We start from the raw sequence: 20,251 nt of genomic DNA, 5'->3' as shown, positions 1-20,251 counted from the left end.
CCCCCCATGTGGGGAATGGGCTCTCCCAGCCCCACGGATACCCCCCCCACCACGCAATGGTCTCTCCCACCCTCCACGGTCACCCCTCCACTGGAGAATGGTCTCTCCCAGACCCACTGGCACACCCCCATGGAGGGGAATGGTCTCTCCCACCCCATAGACACCCCCACTTCCACACAGGGATGGTTTTGTCCTCACCCCACGGATTCCCCCCTTTTGGAATGGTCTCTCCCAGCCCTACTGGGAAGGTCCTTCCCGGCTTTATTGATCTCCCGCGTGAGAAATGGTCTCTCCTAGTCACAAGTCCCCCTGCCGTGGGTAACGCTCGTTCCCAGCCCCACTGACCCCCCTCCCCGCTATGAATGGTCTCTCCCAGCCCCACTGTCCCCCCCTCCCGCAGTGAATGGTCTGTCCCGCTCCCCCCGCGGCCGGCGATGGTCGCTGCCGGCGCAGCCTCGCTCTGGGGTTTCCCTTCCGGGGTCAGAGGTGGCGGCGGGCCCGGAAGCGGCGGCGGGCGGCACCGGCACCGGGAGGTACCGGGGAGGGGGACACGGGGACACTCCGGGGGGCTCAGCTCCATTCCGGGCCCTGGCGGGGCCGGGCTGCGCGCGGGCTCCGGTGGCGCGGCCTCGGTGCCGCTCCCGGGGGCGCAGCCGCCGGTGGGAGCGGGACGGGACGGGGCAGGACGGGACGGGGCTGTCACTGCGAGTCCTGGCCTCAGGCCCTGTTACCGGCACCGGGCCCCACGGCTTCGGGAGGCCTCGGGCAGCCCGTTCGGGTCCCGGTCCCGGTCCCGTTATCCGCCCTAGCCCCGCTTCACCGGGATCCCGGCAGCGAGAGCGGCGAGAATCGCCCCGGGCACCTTCCACCGCTGTCAGCTCCCCGAGGCTGCGGGGAACGGGAGTAGCGGGCCCGGGGCGCTCCTTGGAGGGCAGAGCTGCCCGGCAGAGCCGTTCCCTCATCCCGGGGTACCGGGGGGCTCCGGGCGGGGATCCCGGGCAGGTGGAAAAGCCCCGGGGGAAGGGGAGCGCCGGGAGCACCCGGGGCCGTTTGGCTGCGGGGAGGGGCAGCGTGGGGCCTCTGCCTGACTGTGCCCCGAGGGTTCCGAATCCCGACCCGAATCCAGCCCAAATCCTGCCCCAAACCCAGCCCCAAGTCCTGCCCCGCGTCCCGAGCCAAACCCAGCCCCACATCCCGACCAAAACCCAGCCCAAATCCTGCCCCAAATCTTGCCCCACATCCCGACCCAAATCCCGACCCAAATCTTGCCCCACATCCCCAGCCAAATCCCGACCCAAATCCAGCTGCACATCCAGCCCCATATCCCAACCCATGCCCGGCAGAGCCGTTCCCTCATCCCGGGGTACCGGGGGGCTCCGGGCGGGGATCCCGGGCAGGTGGAAAAGCCCCGGGGGAAGGGGAGCGCCGGGAGCACCCGGGGCCGTTTGGCTGCGGGGAGGGGCAGCGTGGGGCCTCTGCCTGACTGTGCCCCGAGGGTTCCGAATCCCGACCCGAATCCAGCCCAAATCCTGCCCCAAACCCAGCCCCAAGTCCTGCCCCGCGTCCCGAGCCAAACCCAGCCCCACATCCCGACCAAAACCCAGCCCAAATCCTGCCCCAAATCTTGCCCCACATCCCCAGCCAAATCCAGCTGCACATCCAGCCCCATATCCCGACCCAAACCCAGCCCCAAATCCTGACCAATGTCCAGCCCCACATCCCGAGCCAAATTCAGCCCATCCCAACCCAAATCTTGCCCCACATTCCTGACTGAAATCCCGACCCAAATCCAGCCCCAAATCCTGCTCAAATCCAGCTGCACATCCAGCCCCACATCCCAACACAAACCCAGCCCCACATCCCAACCAAAATCCAGCCCAAATCCTGCCCCGCATCCCAAGCCAAATCCTGCCCCAAATCCCGACTCAAATCCTGCCCCAAATCCTGCCCAAATCCTGCCCCACATCCCAACCCAAATCCTGCCCCAAACCCAGCCCAAATCCCGACTGAAATCCTGCCCTAAATCCTGCCCTGCATCCCATCCCACATCCAGCCCATCCCAACCCAAATCCCGATGGGAACGTGATGTTGATGGACTCGGTGTCCTCCTGGGGTCTCAGTGTCCTCCTGGGGGTCTCAGTGTCCTCCCGGGGGGTCTCAGTGTCCTCCAGGGCCCCCATGTCCCCACTTTTCACTGAACCAAACCTTCCCCAGTGCTTTTCCCCGTTGGATCCTTCCCAGTTTTTTTTATTTTTGGCTGGATTTGGGTGTCTGGGTTAATGTTGATCTTTTTTTTGGTGTTTTGAAGGGCAGCTCAGACACCCCTCAGTGCCCAGGGCAGCAGGGGGGTCTCCATCCCTCTGCTGCTCCAGGTGTTCTCTCACCTGGCTGTATATTTTCCCCACCCTGTGTTCCCAGGGTGTTCCCCACCCTGGGCTGCACCTCCCAGGACAGGGGACAGCAGAGGGGACAGCAGGAATTGTCACATGAGCCTGAGGGAAGCGTGGCAGGAGGAAGGAGAAGTGGAGTCACGGGGTGGGAAAAGCTCCTGAGTGAGAGATGGGTCATTAACGAGACACAGGGCTAACGAGGGGCTCAGGGAGGGGGTGACACAGGGGATTTGGGGTGGCAGGCTTGGGACATGCCTTGGCACTGCCCTGGGGGGTGTTTTGGTGGCCAGTGTGCTGCTGGAGGTGGGCTGAGGGGGTTTTGGGGTGCTGGCACTGGGTTAATGGTGGTGGCACTGGGTTAATGGTGGTGGCACTGGGACAATGGTGGTGGCACTGGGATTATAGTGTTTTAAGGTGCTGGCACTGGGTTAATGGTGGTGGCACTGGGACAATGGTGGCAGTGGGATTATAGTGTTTTAGGGTGCTGGCACTGGGCTGTGGTGGCACTGGGCTGATGGGTTTTTGGGTGGTGGCACTGCACTGATGGTGTTTTGGGGTGCTTGCACTGGGCTGACAGGGTTTTGGGGTGCTGGCACTGGGCTGTGGTGGCACTGGGATGATGGTGGCACTGCACTGATGGGGTTTTGGGGTGGTGGCACTGGGCTGATGGGGTTTTGGGCTGATGGGGTTTTGCTGGCTCTTGGTGCTGAATGCTGGATCAGGATTTCACCGTGTCTGTGTTTGCTCCTGCTGGGATCTGTGGGATGTGGTGTCACCCCCGTTCCTGCAGCTCTGTCACCTCCTAATCTCCAAACTGGGAGGTTTCCCTGGCAAAAATCCTTCCCCAAAAATCTCAAAATCCCCTTTGTTCAGGTCAGAGAAGCCCCAAAGGGTTCCTGGAGTGTCCCTTGGGCTGAGATCTGTCACCTGGGGTCTCCCCTGGGTGTGATCTGTCACCCAGAATGTCCCCTGGGCTGTGATCTGTCACTCAGGGTGTCCCCCTGGGATGTGATCTGTCACTTGGGGTGTCCCTCAGGCTGTGATCTGTCACTCAGGGTGTCCCCCTGGGATGTGATGTGTCACTCAGGGTGTCCCCCAGGCTGTGATCTGTCACTTGGGATGTCCCCCAGGCTGTGATCTGTCACTTGGGATGTCCCCCAGGCTGTGATCTGCCTCACACAATGTCCCCTGGGCTGTGATCTGTCACCCAGAGTGGCCCCCCAGCAGTGTTTGCCCCTCACTGGGATGGAATCCTGGAATCCTTTAGGCTGGAAAAGCCCTCCAAGATCCCTAACCCTGCCATGGCTTAAGGGCTGTCACACACAGCCCTGCCACCCCTAACCCGTGTCCCCAAGTGCCACAACCACACAATTTTTTACAACTCCACCAACACCTGGAGAGCCCCTCCCAAACCCTGATTGTCCTTTCATGAATAAATCCCCCTGATGTCCACCCTGAGCCCATCCTGGCACAGCTTGGGGCTTTCCCCTCTCAGCCCATCCCTCATTCCCTGGGAGCAGAGCCCGACCCCCTGCTGACCCCTCCCTGCCGGGGCTGCCGGAGCGGGATGCGGAGGATGCTGGAATGCATAATGGAGCAGAGCTCAATAATTCATCTGTCACCCAGGAACAGCCACGTTCCTCCACACCCAGCCCCTGCTCCGAGCTCTCAGCTGCCACAGGGAGCAGCTCCAGTGCAGGGGGGGGCTTGTGTGGGATTCAAACATTCCTGCTCTGCCCCACAATTTGTATTTTTCCCTCGGGAATTGGATGGTTTGGGAGGGGTGTGTGTGTTCCAAACAGCCCAAACCTCCTCGGCAAGGCTGGGATGCTCTGGTGCTGTGTCCCCGTGTCCTGCCACGTCCCAACACCCCATTGTGACCCCTCTTGGCATCCCTGGAGTTTCTGCGGGTGATTTTAAAGCGCTGTGAAAGTCGGGGCGGGGCTGCCTAAGTGCAAAGTGCTGTCGGAGGGGAGGAGGAGGCGGCGGCAGCCCCGGCCAGGGGGGATTTATTATTTATCCCTCACAGATGTCCTTAACTTTTGTCACTTCCAGCCGGGCCCGGCGTGTGGAGGGGCTGATCCGAAGTGACAAGGATTCCAGCTCCTTCCCGAGCACCTCTGAGAGGGACTAACAGGGATTTGACAGCAGTCCAGCTTTGTTCCCTTCCCAGCCCCGGCACTTCCCCGGGGGTGGGATGCAAAAACCGCTGGCTCAGGGATCCAAACTGCCCCAAATCGGGCTGTGCTCGGCTCCTGCAGGTGCTGCTGGCTGGCTTCACATCCCTTGGGATTTCCCACAGATCTGGGCACAGCCTTGGGACCTTTTTCCTTTTCCCGTGGGCACTGCAGCCTGCTGGGTGTCACCAGTGGCGTTTCAAACCTCACTGGGATCCCAGCAGGCACAGAACTGCCGAGGCAGGAGCTCACACCACCCAGCAACCCAGGGGGTTTTTTTTTGGGAGCCAAAACATCCTTGAGCAGGAGGATTTAGCAGGGAAGGAGTTTGTGGCTGTGGCATTGCCATGGGTGACTGGCAAGTCACCGGGGCTGGCAGATCCCTGGTCCGACCTGTTTCGGGATCCTCGTTCCGTGTTTGTCCCCGGCATGTCACCCTCCCTTCCCACAGGGGCCTCCTTGTGCTGCACTGACGGAGAGGAAAAATTCCAAGACAATGGTTGGCACAGCTGCAGGAAAACAGCCCCGGCCTCCCAACACCTCACTCGTGCTGGGATGGTGTGCCCGGCACTGCCAGGCGGGGCTGGGACACGGGGCAGCTCCTGGGACATGGAGCAGCTCCTTCCCGGACACAGGGCAGCTCCTTCCTTAACACGGGGACACGGGGCAGCTCCTGGGACACGGGGCAGCTCCTTCCCGGACACAGGGCAGCTCCTTCCTTAACATGGGGACATGGAGCAGCTCCTTCCCTGCTCCTGGGACACAGGGCAGCTCCTTCCCGGACACGGGGACACGGGGCAGCTCCTGAGACATGGGGCAGCTCCTTCCCTGTCCCTGGCACACAGAGCTGCTCCTTCCTTAACACAGGGGCACGGGGCAACTCCTTCCCGGACACGGGGCAGCTCCTGGGACACAGAGCAGCTCCTTCCCTGCTCCTGGGACCTGGAGCAGCTCCTTCCCTTACATTGGAACATGGAGCAGCTCCTTCCCTAACACTGGGACACGGAGCAGCTCCTTCCCTGCCTCTGGAACATGAAGCAGCTTCTTCCCTGCAGCCTCTCTGCCCCTGGAACACGGAGCAGCTCCTTCCTTAACACGGGGACACAGGGCAGCTCCTGAGACACGGGGCATCTCCTTCTCTGTCCCTGGAACATGGAGCAGCTCCTTCCCTGCTCCTGGGACCTGGAGCAGCGCCTTCCCTTACATTGGAACATGGAGCAACTCCTTCCCTGCAGCCTCCCTACCCCTGGAACACAGAGCAGCTCCTTCCCTGCCCCTGGAACACAGAGCACCTCCTTCCCTACCCCTGGAACACAGAGCAGCTCCTTCCCTGCTGCCTCCCTGCTGCTGTGCCTGGCCCAGTCAGGCCCAGGGTTCTTTCCTGGCTGTGCAGGCTGGGATCTGTTCCAATGGGATGCCCAGCTCCCGAGGCTTTGCCTTCCCTGCAGAAGGAAGGGTGGGCTGGCTCCCTGATTTCAGGGAGTGCTCCCAAAACATCCTCAGACCCCTTTTCCTGTGTCCACAGTGTCTCCATGGGGTTTGGGACCCCTTTTTGCTTCTTCCACAACATTTTCATGGGATTTGCAGCTCCTTTCCATGCTACCTTTGTATCTCCATGGGCTTTGGAGCCCCTTTTCCTACTGCCACGGCATTAAAACATGGAAATAGATATTCTTTAATATAAACTAATATTAAAGCCCATCCAGTCCCACCCCTGCCATGGCAGGGACACCTTCCACCGAGAAAGGTGCTCCAAGGTTGCTCCAAGCTCCATCCAACCTGGACACTTCCAGGGACCCAGGGACAGCCACAGCTTCTCTGGGCACCTGTGCCATGGCCTGACCCCCCTCCCAGGGATGATTTCTCCCCGGGATCCCATTTGCTCCTGGGATTATCGGGACAGGAGCAGGGGTGTGGCAAGCCCTGAGGGTCCCCTGGTGTGTCCCCGCAGGTGACGCTGCCCTGGTGGCCGATGTCCCCGGAGGATGAGCAAGCCCACGGACCTGCAGCACGACCTGGAACGCAGCCTCCCCGCCATCGCCTCCATCAGCTCCTCCCTCTCCCAGAGCCAGGGCTTCTCCCCGTACTTCCTCTCCCCGGAGAAGAGAAAAGCCATCTCGGATGTGAGGAGAACCTTCTGCCTCTTCGTCACCTTCGACCTGCTCTTCATCTCCCTGCTGTGGATCATCGAGCTCAATGTGAGTCGGAGGAAGCAAAGCCGGGAATCTTTGCCCCTTTTTAAACTCAGTTCCCTGCGTTAATTGCTCTGTTCCAGCACTCCTGGGACAGATCTTTGTTTGCTGTTCCCAGCGCTGGCCAAGGAGCCGCCGTTCTTTAATATCAACTAAAGTCCAGCTCGTTTCCTGCCCCGGGGCTTTGTCGGGGCTGTCCAGGGTTGTTAACACCTCCCTTTGTTGTGCTGTAACAAGATCCAGGGCCTCTGGAATCACCAAGTTGGGCCAAATTCCCCTCCTGCTCCCATGGGTTTGGTGCTGCCGCATTTTCAGAGCATCAGAGGAGCAGGGGAGGATCCTCCAGGGGCTTTGATCCCAAAATTCTGCTGCTAATCTCAGCTTTGGGAAGCTGGAGGTGCTGCTCCACTTCCCAAGGGATTGTTGAGGGGGATGTGAGTGGTTTGCTTCTCTCCAAAGCAACTCACAAACTGCTGTGTTTGCTCTGTGTTGCAACAACAGGGAAAATCCAGTTTATTTACCTCAGTCCCACCAAGTCCAAATCCCTCCCTGGGCTATATTTTGTTTTTATTTTCCCTGAACCGGCCCTGGCTGGTTTCAGGTACTCCATGTCCTCCCCTGGAACACCCGGAGCAGAGATGAACAGATAGACCCTGCATTTATCAGCACTGGATCCTGCTGCTCCCTCAGCAGCTCTTATCTCTGCCCTCCTTATCTCTGGGTGTCTGCACTTAACAGACTGTCCAGGCCAGCAGCTCCTCACCCTGCCCAGAGCCCCCTGCTCCCCACCCCCCTTAGGAAAAACCATCTCCCAGCCAGCATTCCAGCCGTGCCGACGGTGTCCTGCCCGCCCACTTTGGACCCCAGCCCCCTGCCCTCTTCCCAGTCCTCTCACGGGAGAGGTGCTGGAATCCCAAACTCCAGCCCCCAGGAGATAATCCTGGCTCGGTCACCAGGGTGATGCAGAGCGTGGGTCGTGCAGGTAGCCATTAATGAGTGACTAAGTGCTGATATTTGGGCCCCGAGCTGAGATGCTGCATATTTAAAGCCATTAGAGCAGCTTATTTGCCTGGTTATGAAGAGCAACGGTTTGATATCATGACTAATGCCTTTTTTTTTTTTTTCTTTTCTTTTTTTCTTATCCTACCGTTTCCTTTGCTGTGAGATAAGCCCAGCAAATTGCCCCTCGTTAAAAGCAAACTGTAATTGTGCAGGCTGGCTGCTCTCAAAGCCAGGGAGATGCCTCAGGTGGTTCATCTGCCTGTGTTTAAGCTGAAAACACCCCCCAGAAGCTCTCCCTGTGTCTCATCCTTCCTGCAGCATCCCGTGGAGTCAGGGTGTGGGGATGAGGCTCTTGGTGGCCACTCAGCCAAGCTGGCCCAAGTCCAGTGGCCACAGGTCAGCTGGAGGCACAGCTCAGCTTCACCCCCCTCTTTTTACCCCTTTGTTGTATATTAAACCCCATCCCAAACTGGGAGGGATCCCTTCCCAATCCCAGTGGCCCTTGGAGTGCCAGGACACCCCTCTGCCAGGGATTGGCACCCACCAGCTCCTTCCTCACAGCCCATCCACCAGAAACATCCCCAAAAAGCATCACCCAAAGCTTTTTCTGTGTCTCCTCCTTCCTGCAGCATCCCATGGAGCCACAGAGTGGGGGAAGAGGCTCTCAGTGGCCACTCAGCCAAGCTGGCCTGAGTCCCATGGCCACAGGTCAGCTGGAGGCAGAGCCCAGCTTCAGCCCCCTCTTTTTCAGGATTTTAAAATCCTCTTCCTGGGTTTGAAGCCAGAGCCCTGACCCAGAGGGATCCTTTCCCAGTGGCTGCCCTTGGAGTGCCAGGACACCCTGGCTGCCAAGGACTGGCCTGAGATCCACCAGCTGCTGGCTCTGCCAGCTCCCAGCCAGCTGGGCTCCATCCAAAGCCATAGCCTAAAGGTGAAGCATTTGTTCCAGTTACCTGAGCCCTCCACTTCCTCACAGACAGCCATTCCAGCCTCCCAGGATTTATGGTGGCCAAAGGAGCAGGGCTGTCAGACCCTAGATTATCTCAGGATGAGCTTTTTCCACACTCCTGTCAATCCCAGAGTGTTTTTGCCTCTCTCAGATTCCCTTGCAGCCCGAGCTGTGCATCCCCCTCTCCTCCCTCTTGCCCTTTGCCAGCACGTTTGATCCTGCTGGTTCCCTTCTTCCATCAGATTTCCTGGAGCACTGCTGTGAGCTGTGGGAAGCCAGCTGGAGGGAGAAGAGACCCCTCAGTGCTTTGCATGAGGAGGATCTTTAAATCCCCCCAGGTCCTCAGTGACCCTGACAGCCCCCACAGGAAGATGTTCAGTGTGTTAGTGAAGGTTCCTGAGGAGCATTTTTCCTGTGGTTTTCCATTTTTCCCATGTCTCCTGCCATTCCTCTGGGATCTACCACCTGGATGAGGTGGGCAGCAGTGGCAGGTGTCCATCCAGGGATTCCAGGCTGTGAGGAACTGCTGGCACTGGCTGTGCTGAGCCAAGGATTTGGGTGTTGGAAATCCCCACCTAAAGGTGTTTTATGTTCCCCCTGCCCCACCCATGCTCCTGGATGTGAATCCATGTTTCCAGGGGAAAATGTGGTGTGAATCCAGGCAGGAAATGTGCCATGGGATCCTCCCTGGTCCTGTGCTGGCAGAGGAGCCCACACTGGGCCTGTGGGACCATTTCTACTCCAGGTGCATTCCCTGACCTGGCCATAACCCCGGGCACTGCTTAGCTCCTCCTCCCATGAATTTCTTATCAGTGCACTCAACAGCTTCCTGCTTCCTTGTCTCCCTCAGACCAAGGTGGGCATCAAGGAGAACCTGAAGGATGAAATCATCAACTACAAATTCAAGACCTCTTTCTTTGACATCTTTGTGAGTATCTCAGCCTCCTGCTGGGCTCTGGAGCTCAGTGGGGCCAGGAGGGTCTGGGCTCTCCCCTTGCCCACCTCGGTGAATCCTCCTGGTGCAGCCTTGACCCATCTGTTCCCCAGGAGCTGGCACCTGTCCCTGCCCTCCCAGCACCTGGCAGAGGGGCAAGGGCAGTGACTGGCGTTGCTGGGTGTTTGTTGTTGCAGCTCTTGGCTGTGTTTCGATTTGTGGTGCTGCTCTTGGGCTACGCCGTCGTCCGCCTGCGCCACTGGTGGGTCATCGCGGTAAGGAGCCACTCCAGCCTTTCCTCTGGGGGGTTTTCCCTCCCCTCCTGGGCTTCTCAGGGATCTGAGCTCTGTCCACTTATTTTTCAGGTCACTACACTGGTATCCAGTGCCTTCCTGATTGTCAAGGTCATCCTGTCCGAGGTTGGTTTCCCTGGGCTCGCAGGAAGTCGCTTCGCGATTTCTCGGTGCAGTTTTATTCCCTGTTTGGGTCATTCCCTGAGGTTTCTGCTTCTTTCCACACAGCTTCTGACCAAAGGGGCTTTTGGGTATTTACTTCCCATCGTCTCATTTGTCATTGCTTGGCTGGAGACCTGGTTCCTGGATTTTAAAGTCCTAACTCAGGAAGCAGAAGAGGAACGATGTGAGTATTTTTGCTCCTCTCTGGTAGGAGTTGGACAAATCCAACCAGGCCTGTTCTGGCAGCACCTTGATCTGACATTTCTGGGAAAGAGATCTCCAGGCTGGCTGGGATGGGAAGTGCCTGACTCAGTTCTGTTATGGTCAACAAGTCCCTTCAGGGGAAGAAAATATACCAGATTATAAAGAGCATCTTTTAACAGAGGAGAGAAAAATGTGCCAGATTTCCCAATGGCTGGATCCTGCAGCCAGACGTGCTGGAGACAGAGCTCAGCTCTGCTTGGGAGAAAGTGTTTGGAAACAGGGAGGCAAATGCCAGGCAGAGTGTTGGACTCCCTGTCCCTGATATCTGTGTTTGGATCTGGCTGGAGCCCTTTCCAGGGGGGCTGCTGGAGTCACAGACACATTCTGTGGCACGGGGTGAATTATGGGGTGTGAAATTCTGCAGCCTGTGGTCTCTGAGGTCACACTGAGCAGGGATTGGGGCTGACCTCATGCTTCACACATCACCCTGTAACTTCCAGGGTCCTTCTAGGGAGCTGGCCTGCTTTGTCCCTCTCCCAGGAGTCACTGTCTGGGAAGTGGCACCAAACTAAGAGGGGCATTTGTCAGGCAGGGCTCAATCAGAAATGCTCTGACTGGAAAGCACCAGAGGATGTTTGGGTCTTGCAAGGAGGCTTTAAATTGAAAAATGATCAAGTGTTTAATGCCTCTATTGGATTAGGCTCAGGTTCCAAATTGCTTCCAGGGGAAGCTCTTATTTAATTAGATGCTTAATCGCCTTTGGATTATTTGACAGGCAGAAGAGCCCATTGATCTCCGGGGCAGATAAAACATCTCAGACAAAAGATGAGGCAACAGGAGCTGAGGCTGGCTGGTGTCAGTGGGAAAAGACATAGGAAAAACAAGGGGGTATTTTGGCAGGGCTGGGGTCCCACAGCCTGCCAGGTGTTAAATCCTTGTGCTCCCATTCCCAGGGTTCCTGGCAGCCCAGGCTGCAGCCTCGAGGCCACTGCTGTACCCCCGAGCCCTCTCCGAGGGGCAGTTCTACTCCCCACCCGAGTCCTTTGCAGGTAAGGTCACCTGTGCCATCACCTCACTCCCCATGCTCATCCCACCATGGAATTCCTCACCTCCCTCACCTCTGTCCAGAGCTCTGCCTCGTTATCCCAAGCTTGGCAGAGCCTGACACTGAAAAAGGGTCCCCTCTCCCCTCTCTGCCATACCCTGCACATGACCCCTTCTTATTGGTGCTGCCCTCATCCCTGCCAGCCTGGGGAGCTGGAGCCTTGTGTGGGCTTGGGATTAAATGCTCTGAGCTGTGTGCTTGGAAAATGCTGCCCTGGAGTGAGGGCACGGGGGTGGGGATAAGGGCTGGTGGCACGTCACTGCCCTGTGCTGGCACTGGAGAGCTCCTGGTGTGGGAGTGGGGACATCTCAGCAGGATTGTCCAGGTGTAGCTGACACCTGGGATGAGCCCAGCCCTCTGCAACACTTTTCCCAGTGTAGCTGACACCCACAATGAGCCCAGCTCTCTGGAGCAGTTGTCCCAGTGTAACTGACACCCAGAACAAGCCCAGCCCTCTGGAACACTTTTCCCAGTGTAGCTGACACCCAGAACAAGCCCAGCCCTCTGGAACACTTTTCCCAGTGTAGCTGACACCCACAATGAGCCCAGCTCTCTGGAGCAGTTGTCCCAGTGTAGCTGACACAGGGATGAGCTCAGCCCTCTGGAATAGTTGTCCCAGTGTAGCTGACACCCAGGATGAGCCCAGTTCTCCAGAGCAGTTTTTCCAGTGTAGCTGACACCTGGGATGAGCTCAGCCCTCTGGAACACTGTTCCTGGTACAGCTGACACCCAGGATGAGCTCAGCCCTCTGGAGAGCCAAGCAGGTGTTCAGGGAGTCATCCTCACTGAGAGCCCTTCCTGCTGGGTGAGAGACAGGGATCAGACCCTGTCCCCCACGAGAAGGGAGGGAGGTGGGGTGTTCATTAACTGTGAGTTAATTGGTGCTTCCCCGTAGGCTCAGACAACGAGTCTGATGAGGAAGGTGTGGGGAGGAAGGCCTTGACAACTCAGGTAAACAGGGCCTGGCCCTGCCCTCAGCTCCAGCTGATCTGGGGGTGTAGGAGTCTCCCCAATCTTGTGGTCCCATCAGGTTCTGCTGCCCCCCCATTCCAGACCCCTCAGCTCTGGGGACATGTGGCTGAGCCCTCTCTGTGCCACCACCCAGGAGGGGTCATCTGAGCCCCCCAGCTTTATCCCCCTACCCCAGGGCTGTGTGCTCTTCCCTGCAGCATCCCACAGGGATGTGTTCTGGCTCTGCTCCTGCCTGTCCCTTTCCCTTCCCCCTTCCATCCCTGCTCCTTTGGTCACATTCTGGGATGGGAATCACCTCACCTGTCCCCGTGGCTTGAGGGGTGACCCTTGACCTCCCCAAAACCTGGCTGGGCACAGCTTTTGTGCCTATTCCAAGAGATCCTGCTCCTGTTCAGCCCCAGTTCTGGCTCCTCCAGGAAGGAAGCTGCACATCCCAGAGCCCTTTGCCTGCTGGAAACCTTCCTGTAAGGCAGGAGCCATCAGGAGCAGCTGGTGTGTGGATCCAAGCCAGGGCGGGGAGCGTGACTTGGAGCTTCAAAATGAGGCCTCTGTGACCCAAATTAAGAGATTTCTGATCCCCTTTCCCTCTGCCAGCCCGGGGAGGGGGGGAGCAGCCTCACACACACTCCTGGAGCTTCCTGCACGCCCAGCTAATGAAACCCTCCCTTCTTGCCCAGGAAAAGGAATATGTCCGACAAGGCAAAGAGGCCATGGAGGTTGTGGACCAAATCCTCGCCCAGGAGGAGAACTGGAAGTTCGAGAAAAACAATGCAAGTGTGGTTTTTCCTCCCCAGCTGGCAGAGGGCATGGATGGCTTAGCAAAAACCGGGACAAACGAGGCTTTGGAAACCTCCTTGCGCCATGAAAAATTAACAAGCGTTACAATTACCTGATTGAATTAGGAATCTATTCCAGTTCAGTTAAATGTAAAATCCCCTCTTATTTAATTAGACCTTTAATTGCCTTGCAGTTGGACAGGAGAGGGCCCTTCCCACCTCCCTCTGTCCGGAGGGTGGGCAGGGGTGGCTGGCTCACCTTTGGGATGCAGAGCCATGGGAATGTTGGTCCCACAGTTCCATCCCTGCCCTTGCTCCGTGGCCAGGTGCCTTTGAGCCTGCTGGGGTCCCAAACTGGAGTCTTGGCCCATGTGGGGCACTAACTGCTCTTCCCACCCCCAAAGCTGCTGGTGTCCCCCTTCCCCAGCACCTGGAAGCTGGGGTGTAAATTTGGGATGTGGCACTGCCTACTCCAGACTTTTCTGGGGCGCACAGAGCTCTTTTTTCTCTCTGAAGAGTGGAGAGAAGAGGAAGGGTTTGCCCCCCAAACCCAACCTGGCTTCACAAGGTTCAAACACAACTGGGAGGTGCGAATCCTGCAAACTGCTGTCTCATCTGGTGTTTCAAATTCCCCTGTCAAGTGATCCTTTGTCTGATGCCAAACTAGCTGGGCAGATTGTTTTCTTTTTCCAAAGGGGGATGGATTTAAATAGACTAATCAGAGTTTAACACAGGGCTAACGATGAAAGGTTTTCATCTGCCCATCCCCAGCCCCTCAGGGGAGGCTCCTCTCAGCCGTAGGTAACACCAGCAGCTCTGGCAGCAAACCCCTTTTGCACCCCAGTGCTGTTACAAAGAGAATGTGACCTTGACGTGGGGTTTGCAGCCTGGCACGGGGCGGATTCTTTTTCTGTCTCATCCCTTCTGCCTCTCTGGATATTGTTTTGTTGATGGAAATTTAGGCATGGCCAACTGAAATGTGCCCAGGGTGGTTTCTGTGCTGAGGTCGCTGCCTGGTGTGGGGGGCCGGGGGTGATTGGGGGGCTGCAGGGGGTGACAGGACTTCACCCTAAATAGAAACATTCCCTTTTACTGATCTTTCTCATCTCTTACACAGGACTTTGGTGATGTTGTTTACACTTTTGAAATCCCTTTCCACGGCAAGACCTTTATTTTAAAGGTAAGAACATCCTTGGGCCGATTCCTTGGTCTCTTTGGCACGGGGGAAGAGCCACAGCTCAGCTTTCAGCACAGGTCAGGCTGCAGAACACGCTCCCTGTGCTTGAGACAGATGAACAGCACTAGGGAATCTCTCCAGGAAAACCCCTTGGCTGGCAGACAAACTCCCCAGTAAATATCCAAGGCCCCAGACTCCGCTGGTAGAGTCGGGAGCAGGTGACTGCAAGACTCGCTTCCAACCCCAGCATCTCGGACTAATCTGACCAAGGAGGCTAATTGGAACTAATTGCCAGCAAGGCCAGGGCTGAGTGTGCCTCTGCTGCTGCCTGGCACCGGGCAGAGCAGCTCGGAAGTGCCTTGCTCTGTGCCCTCTCCCAAGCTGGAGTGGCTTGGCTGGGAACCACGCTTTAATGAAGCGTCGGTGCTGCCGTGGCTTTTCTTTGTTCCAGTGCATATGTTGCCTCGCTGGCAGGAGCTGCCAGTGGAGCAGCTCTGTGTTCACCAGCAAAAGCTGGATGGTCCCCACTTTGCTGCATTAAGTGTTTGCCTCTGAAGATCCCCGTTCCCGTGGGGACTGGGGGGGAATGGAATGGATGCTGTGTCTGCTGGAGCTTGGAATGGCTTGGGAAAAAAAAACCAAAACAGTTAAAAATGCAACTTCCCGAAGCAATGGTGCATGGGGAACTGCTGAGGGTGGGAGAGGGGCACACAGACAGGCAGAGCTCAGTGACTCCCAAATTTGTGTGTCCTCCCTGACCCCACGTGTGCTCCCCAGGCCCCTGGTAGCACTGGGACAGAGGGGTGACATCCATGGCTTTGCATGCAGGGGAGCCAGGCCGGCCTCACCCCTCTCCTCACCTGCATTTCCACTTGTCCTTTGTGTTTTACCCTGTTTTCCTTAAAAATCACCTCCCCCAAGGGGAGCAGAGGGGCTGGCTGACTGCTCTGGCTCTGTCCTCAGGCTTTCCTGCAGTGCTCCCCTGAAATGGTTTACCAGGAGGTGATTCTGCAGCCCGAGAAGATGATCCTGTGGAACAGAACAGTGGCAGCTTGCCAGGTGAGCGTGCTGGACAAAGATGGCTTAATCACAGGAGCTCCTTGGAGCGGAGAGCTGGAGCTTCCCTGTCCAACACAGGCTGCTGGCAGGGCTGGAGCCGAGCTGGATCCCAGGCACCGAGGCGTTAAATCTCCGCCGCTCATCCGTGCGCTCCGCGCGCTCCGCGGCAGCCGGCTGCACGCCTGTGCCCGGCCAAGAGCCCGAGAGGTGGGCAGGGACAGGGGCCAGGGCTGAGCCAGACCTGCCTCTGCCTGGTGGGGGGGTTTTGAGCCTCGTGGAGAGGAGCTGGAGGTGACACCTGTGCCCCCCAAAAACTCACGAGACGAATCCGTGCACGCACCGCCCGTCGCCCTCCGGCCCAAAAGATCTGATCCCCGTGCTGATTTGGGGGAGGGGCTGTGTCCTCTTGGCACGTGCAGGCTTGGAGGCACAATCTGAGCAAATCTCCCTTATTTTGATTTGTTTCCCCTGCCCTTTTCCAGATCTTGCAGCGGGTTGAGGACAACACGATCGTCTCGTACGACGTGGCGGCCGGAGCTGCCGGCGGGGTGGTGTCCCCAAGGTCAGTTCATCCCACACTGCCCCTAAACACCCCCCAAACCTTGGGAAGACCCCTCTGGGGATGCTCTGAGCTGCTGTCACCGTGGTAGGGCTGGTTGGCTGTGCAGGTAACGCTCCCAAGGGCGAGCAGCCCCTGAAATTTCCTCCACACACTCCTGGCAGGATTCTCAGAACTCCAAACCTCGCTCAGTCAGACTCCCAGATATCAGCTCTTGGCTGTGCCTCCCTGTGTTGACACAACCCTGCCACAGCCTCTCCCAGCAGTCCAAAAAGAGGGATCTGCCCCCCTCCGCATCCCTGGTGTGTTTTTAAGCCCTTTCTTTGCGCAGGGATTTCGTGAACGTGCGTCGGATCGAGAGGAGGAGAGACAGGTACGTTTCCTCAGGGATGTCGACCACGCACAGCCTGAAGCCTCCGCTCTCCAAGTACGTCAGGTGAGAGGCAGGTGCTGTTTTTTTCAGCTGGGATCACGCACTTCTCCAGAGCTTCAAGGCAAAGAGCCACTTAACTGCAAGCCCTGCTGCCTTGCTGGCAGGATTTGCAGGAAGCTGAGCTATTTGTGGAGCTGAACCTCGCTTCCCTTGTTCGTCTCCCTTTGTTCAAGAAACTCTCTGTGCTGTCAGCAGTGCTGGGGCGTTTCCCAGCTCAGGGGAGTGGAGGTGCTGACCAGTAACAGCACAAACTCCATCCCAGTCCCACATCCTGTTTATGTAACAGTTAATTCCCAAACAGGAATTTCTGAGGGGCAGTAAACAGCTGGCTGTGGCTCCAAGCCTCTCACATGCCTTTTGCTCCTCGTGAAACGCTCACTCACCGAATTTGAGGCATTGAGGGATGAAACGAGGATGGAGCAGCTCCCAAAATCTCAGCAGGGCTTTGACCTCTCCCCTTCTGAAGGGACAGGCTGGTGATGGATCCCAGCGGGGTCGGGCTCATCAGACAAGGACTCCTTGTTCCTGCCAGGGCCCAGCTGTGCCGCTGCGCTCTCCGACTTCGGTTTTCTCAATAATCTGGTTAAAGTAATTGACATTTTATCTCAGAGCTGTTGGAGCTGCCTCAGTCTATTTAGGAACTGGGGACTTCAGGGCCTGGAAAAATCCTTTAACGAAGGCACACGGCAAAAATAGATTGTTCTGAAGAGGGAAGGGAAATCTGTATTTGGGCTGTGTGTGCACAGCTCCCATCTCAGAGACAGATCAGATGGTGCTGAGAAGGATCTGGGGGCTGGAGTGACAAGTACTGAGCCTGTCCTGAGCACACAGAGCTTCCTGGGACCTCTTGTTTGCTCCCAGGGTTGTGCCTGGGAAAGCTTCCCGTGGGGAACAGCTGGCACGATGCAGAGGCAGAGCTGCTGCTCCACCGGCAGCCCTGGCACCGGCGCTGCCAAGGCACCTGTGGGAAAGCTGCCCTGCCGTGCTGGCTCGTGCACCTGGAGCCAAGGCACACACCTTCCCAGGCTCCCAGCATCTGCTCCTGCCCCACTGGGCTCTGGCCTTCGCTGCCAGGCTCAGCTCCACGTGGTGCATCCACAGAGAATCCCAGCCAGAATTCCAGCCTGGCTCCGCCTGACCCTCTTGGCTTTCCTCCACAGGGGTGAGAATGGACCTGGAGGATTCATCGTCCTGAAATGTCCCAGCAATGCCAAGGTCTGCACCTTCATCTGGATTCTCAACACAGATCTGAAGGTAAAAGCCAGTTCCTGGGTGAGGCAGCTGAGTCCCATCCCCAGCACAGCTCTCCCCAGGCGCTGCTCCAGGATCCCAGCAGCCACAGAAGTGGCCCCTTAGCAAGAACTGCCCTGAAGGGACTCAGGTTTGGCAAGTGGGGGTTAAACTACTCCAAAATCCTCCTCCTTTCCCAGTGGGAGTTTGGGAAGCTCTTCCTTATTTAGGTCTCCCTTAGGGTTTTCACCTCTGAGTGCAGGACTGGGGGAGAGGAGCTTTTAATCCTCCTTGGTGACCAAAACCACTTTGAGGCACGGGAACTTTTGTACCTGAACACTCCAGAGCGGCAATTCCCCGCTCCAGAACCCCTTGGCACCACCACAACCACCCAAAATCCGTCCCTGGGAGAGCCAGCCGCCCCGGCTCCGGAGCTATTTGTGGAGCTGCGTGTCCTTACCGGTGTCCCGGACAAAAGGCCGGGCACGGCGGGACCGGGATGGGGCGGATGCGGGAGCGGGAGCGGAGCTGGCCCCGTTCCTTCCTCCGCGGAAGGTTGACGTGGTAACGGCGCTGCCGCAGCAGCACAAAGGCTCCATTCATCCCTCGGCTGTGCTGCAGCGCTGCTGCCCCCTCCTCTCCCCTCCCCTCCCCTCCCACGGCCCCCTCCCCTCCCCCAGAGCCCGGCGGCTGCTGCCAAACGCTTCGGGAAAGGTTTGGGAAGCGCCGAGCAGAGCCCGGTGCCCAGCCTGTTGTGCCAGGGATGTGTTTTCCTCCCGTGGATCTGGCAGGTTTTGGGGCGGGGGGGGGTGTGAGTAGCAAACCCCCCCGTGTTGGGAAGAAAAGAGGTTCCTTGTCCTTGTGCTTCCCGGGCCGAGCTGCCTCCGCTGTGGAAGGAATGCCGAGCTATTAATAACCCCCAGTGCTGCCACCGCCTTCCCCAGCGGCTCTGCCAGCGCCCAGACCCAGCTCCTCGCTCTTCCCTTTAGCCCTGGGCGAGTATTTATAGCCCGTGGCTCATCCCTGGGGGAGGGAGGATCCCGCACGTGTTTGTGTTTGGGTCGGGAAGTGGCTGAAATGGCCCCTGGAACAGCGGCCTCGAACTTTTCCTGCCCCTGAGTCCGAGGGAAAACCCCCTCCAGGAAAAGATCTGTGCTGGAGCACCCCAGTCCCAGGGGAGGAGAGTGTCCTGTGCCTGCCTGACCCTCGGGATAGCTGGCCACTCATCCCCCCGTGCCTGTTCCCAGCCCTGCCTCAGCTCCCTCCCCCCCAGAGCCAAGGATTATTATTTTTTTCATGGATCTCCCACCACGGAGCCGAGGCCGAGGCGGTGGGGGGTGAGTCGTGCAGGGCTTTTTTAGAGAAATCCAACCACATTGCAGCTCCTCCCCCGGATCAAAGCTCCCTGGGAGCTGCAGCTCCTCACAGCGGTGCTCCTGCATCCCTGGATCCCCCTGGGGTGGGATGGGATGGGATGGGATGGGATGGGATGGGATGGGATGGGATGAGATGGGGGCAGAGCCCAGCCCCAACCCTCACTGATGGCTTCTGCATCCCTGGATCCCCCTGGGGTGGGACAGGGTGGGATGGGGGTGGAGCCCACCCCTCATTCGTGGCTCCTGCACCCCTGAAACCAGGTGGGATGGGATGGGGGCAGAGCCCAGCCCAGCCCTTCCTCATGACCTTATGTCCCCATCCCCGGAACCCTCTGAGATGGGATGGGGGACAGCCCCCAGCCCAGCCCTCACCTCTGTCCCTGGAGCCCTCCAGGGCAGGTTGGGTGCAGCCCCCAGCCCCAAATCCTGAAACACCCTGGAGTGGGATGGGACCAACCCCCCGCCTCTAGGGTGGGATGGGGACAATCCCCAACCCTGTATCCCTGTCCCTGGAGCCTCCCAGGGTGGGATGGGGGCAGCTCCTACCTCCAGATGGTCCCTCAGGGCCCCGTGTCCCTGTCCTGTGTCCCCAGGGTCGCCTGCCCCGGTACCTGATCCACCAGAGCCTGGCTGCCACCATGTTCGAGTTCGCCTTCCACCTGCGCCAGCGCGTGGCAGAGCTCTGCTCCAAGCCCTGAGGACATTCCAGTGCCCTCTCTGCTCTCTGGGGACGGGGACAGGACCCTGCACCCCCCCAGGGAAGGAGGGGTCCCCCCACTACCGGCCAGGGGGGCTCAGCCCCTCCTCCCACCACGGTTGCCCCCGGTGATGGGGCCCTGGACCCGACTGTTGTGTGCCAAATCCCAGCCCTGCCCTCCCCGGGGGCTGGGCAGGCTCCCCCCCCTCCCCAAAAACGGGTTGGGGGCTCAGCTGGCACCCCCAGATTGCTGTCACTGCTGCCCAGTTCCATGAGGAAGAGGGGACGGGGTGGTGGCCGTGTCGGTGAGGACTCAGTTGCTCTGCCAGCAAGGTCCCTGTGCCAGGCTGTGCCCCTCCACCAGCAGGTGAAGGCACAATTTGGGACGCCAGGGCTGTGCCCCCCACCCTGGTGACAGCACTGAGGACCCCCCAAACCCCCCCAGTGGCTCTGGCCGAGCCCCCTCCTTCCCAAACGTGCAGCTCCCGGCGGAGCCAGCGCGGGATTTGCCTTAAGAGGAGACTTTGCTCCTTTTTGGGGGTGCGGGGTGGGGGGGGGTACTGA

The 20,251-nt window shown here is 58.5% G+C and overlaps 1 protein-coding gene across 3 annotated transcripts; it reads left to right on the top strand.

Annotated features, from left to right (window-relative positions):
* The first annotated feature begins 412 nt into the window (after nt 1-412).
* Nucleotides 413-20,239, top strand: STARD3 (StAR related lipid transfer domain containing 3). 3 transcript variants are annotated; one of them, XM_041462914.1, is made up of 15 exons: nt 413-533; nt 6,519-6,765; nt 9,561-9,638; nt 9,842-9,919; nt 10,010-10,063; nt 10,166-10,283; nt 11,257-11,352; nt 12,304-12,359; nt 13,058-13,150; nt 14,274-14,336; nt 15,297-15,392; nt 15,875-15,954; nt 16,283-16,387; nt 17,545-17,638; nt 19,584-20,239. In XM_041462914.1, the coding sequence occupies exons 2-15, from the start codon at nt 6,553-6,555 to the stop codon at nt 19,686-19,688; spliced, it is 1,329 nt and encodes a 442-aa protein (XP_041318848.1). In that variant the 5' UTR covers nt 413-533; nt 6,519-6,552; the 3' UTR covers nt 19,689-20,239. The 3 variants fall into 3 exon arrangements, with proteins under 3 accessions (XP_041318848.1, XP_041318850.1, XP_041318847.1); XM_041462916.1 differs by having other exon boundaries at nt 480-529; XM_041462913.1 differs by lacking the exon at nt 413-533 and having other exon boundaries at nt 6,385-6,765.
* The last annotated feature ends 12 nt before the right edge of the window (nt 20,240-20,251 follow it).

The sequence above is a fragment of the Pyrgilauda ruficollis genome, unplaced genomic scaffold, assembly GCF_017590135.1.
Source record: "Pyrgilauda ruficollis isolate IOZ18807 unplaced genomic scaffold, ASM1759013v1 scaffold161, whole genome shotgun sequence".
NCBI classification, from domain to species: domain Eukaryota; kingdom Metazoa; phylum Chordata; class Aves; order Passeriformes; family Passeridae; genus Pyrgilauda; species Pyrgilauda ruficollis.
The sequence above is the reverse complement of the archived record's forward strand: the minus strand, read 5'-3'. Positions and strand labels throughout refer to the sequence as shown.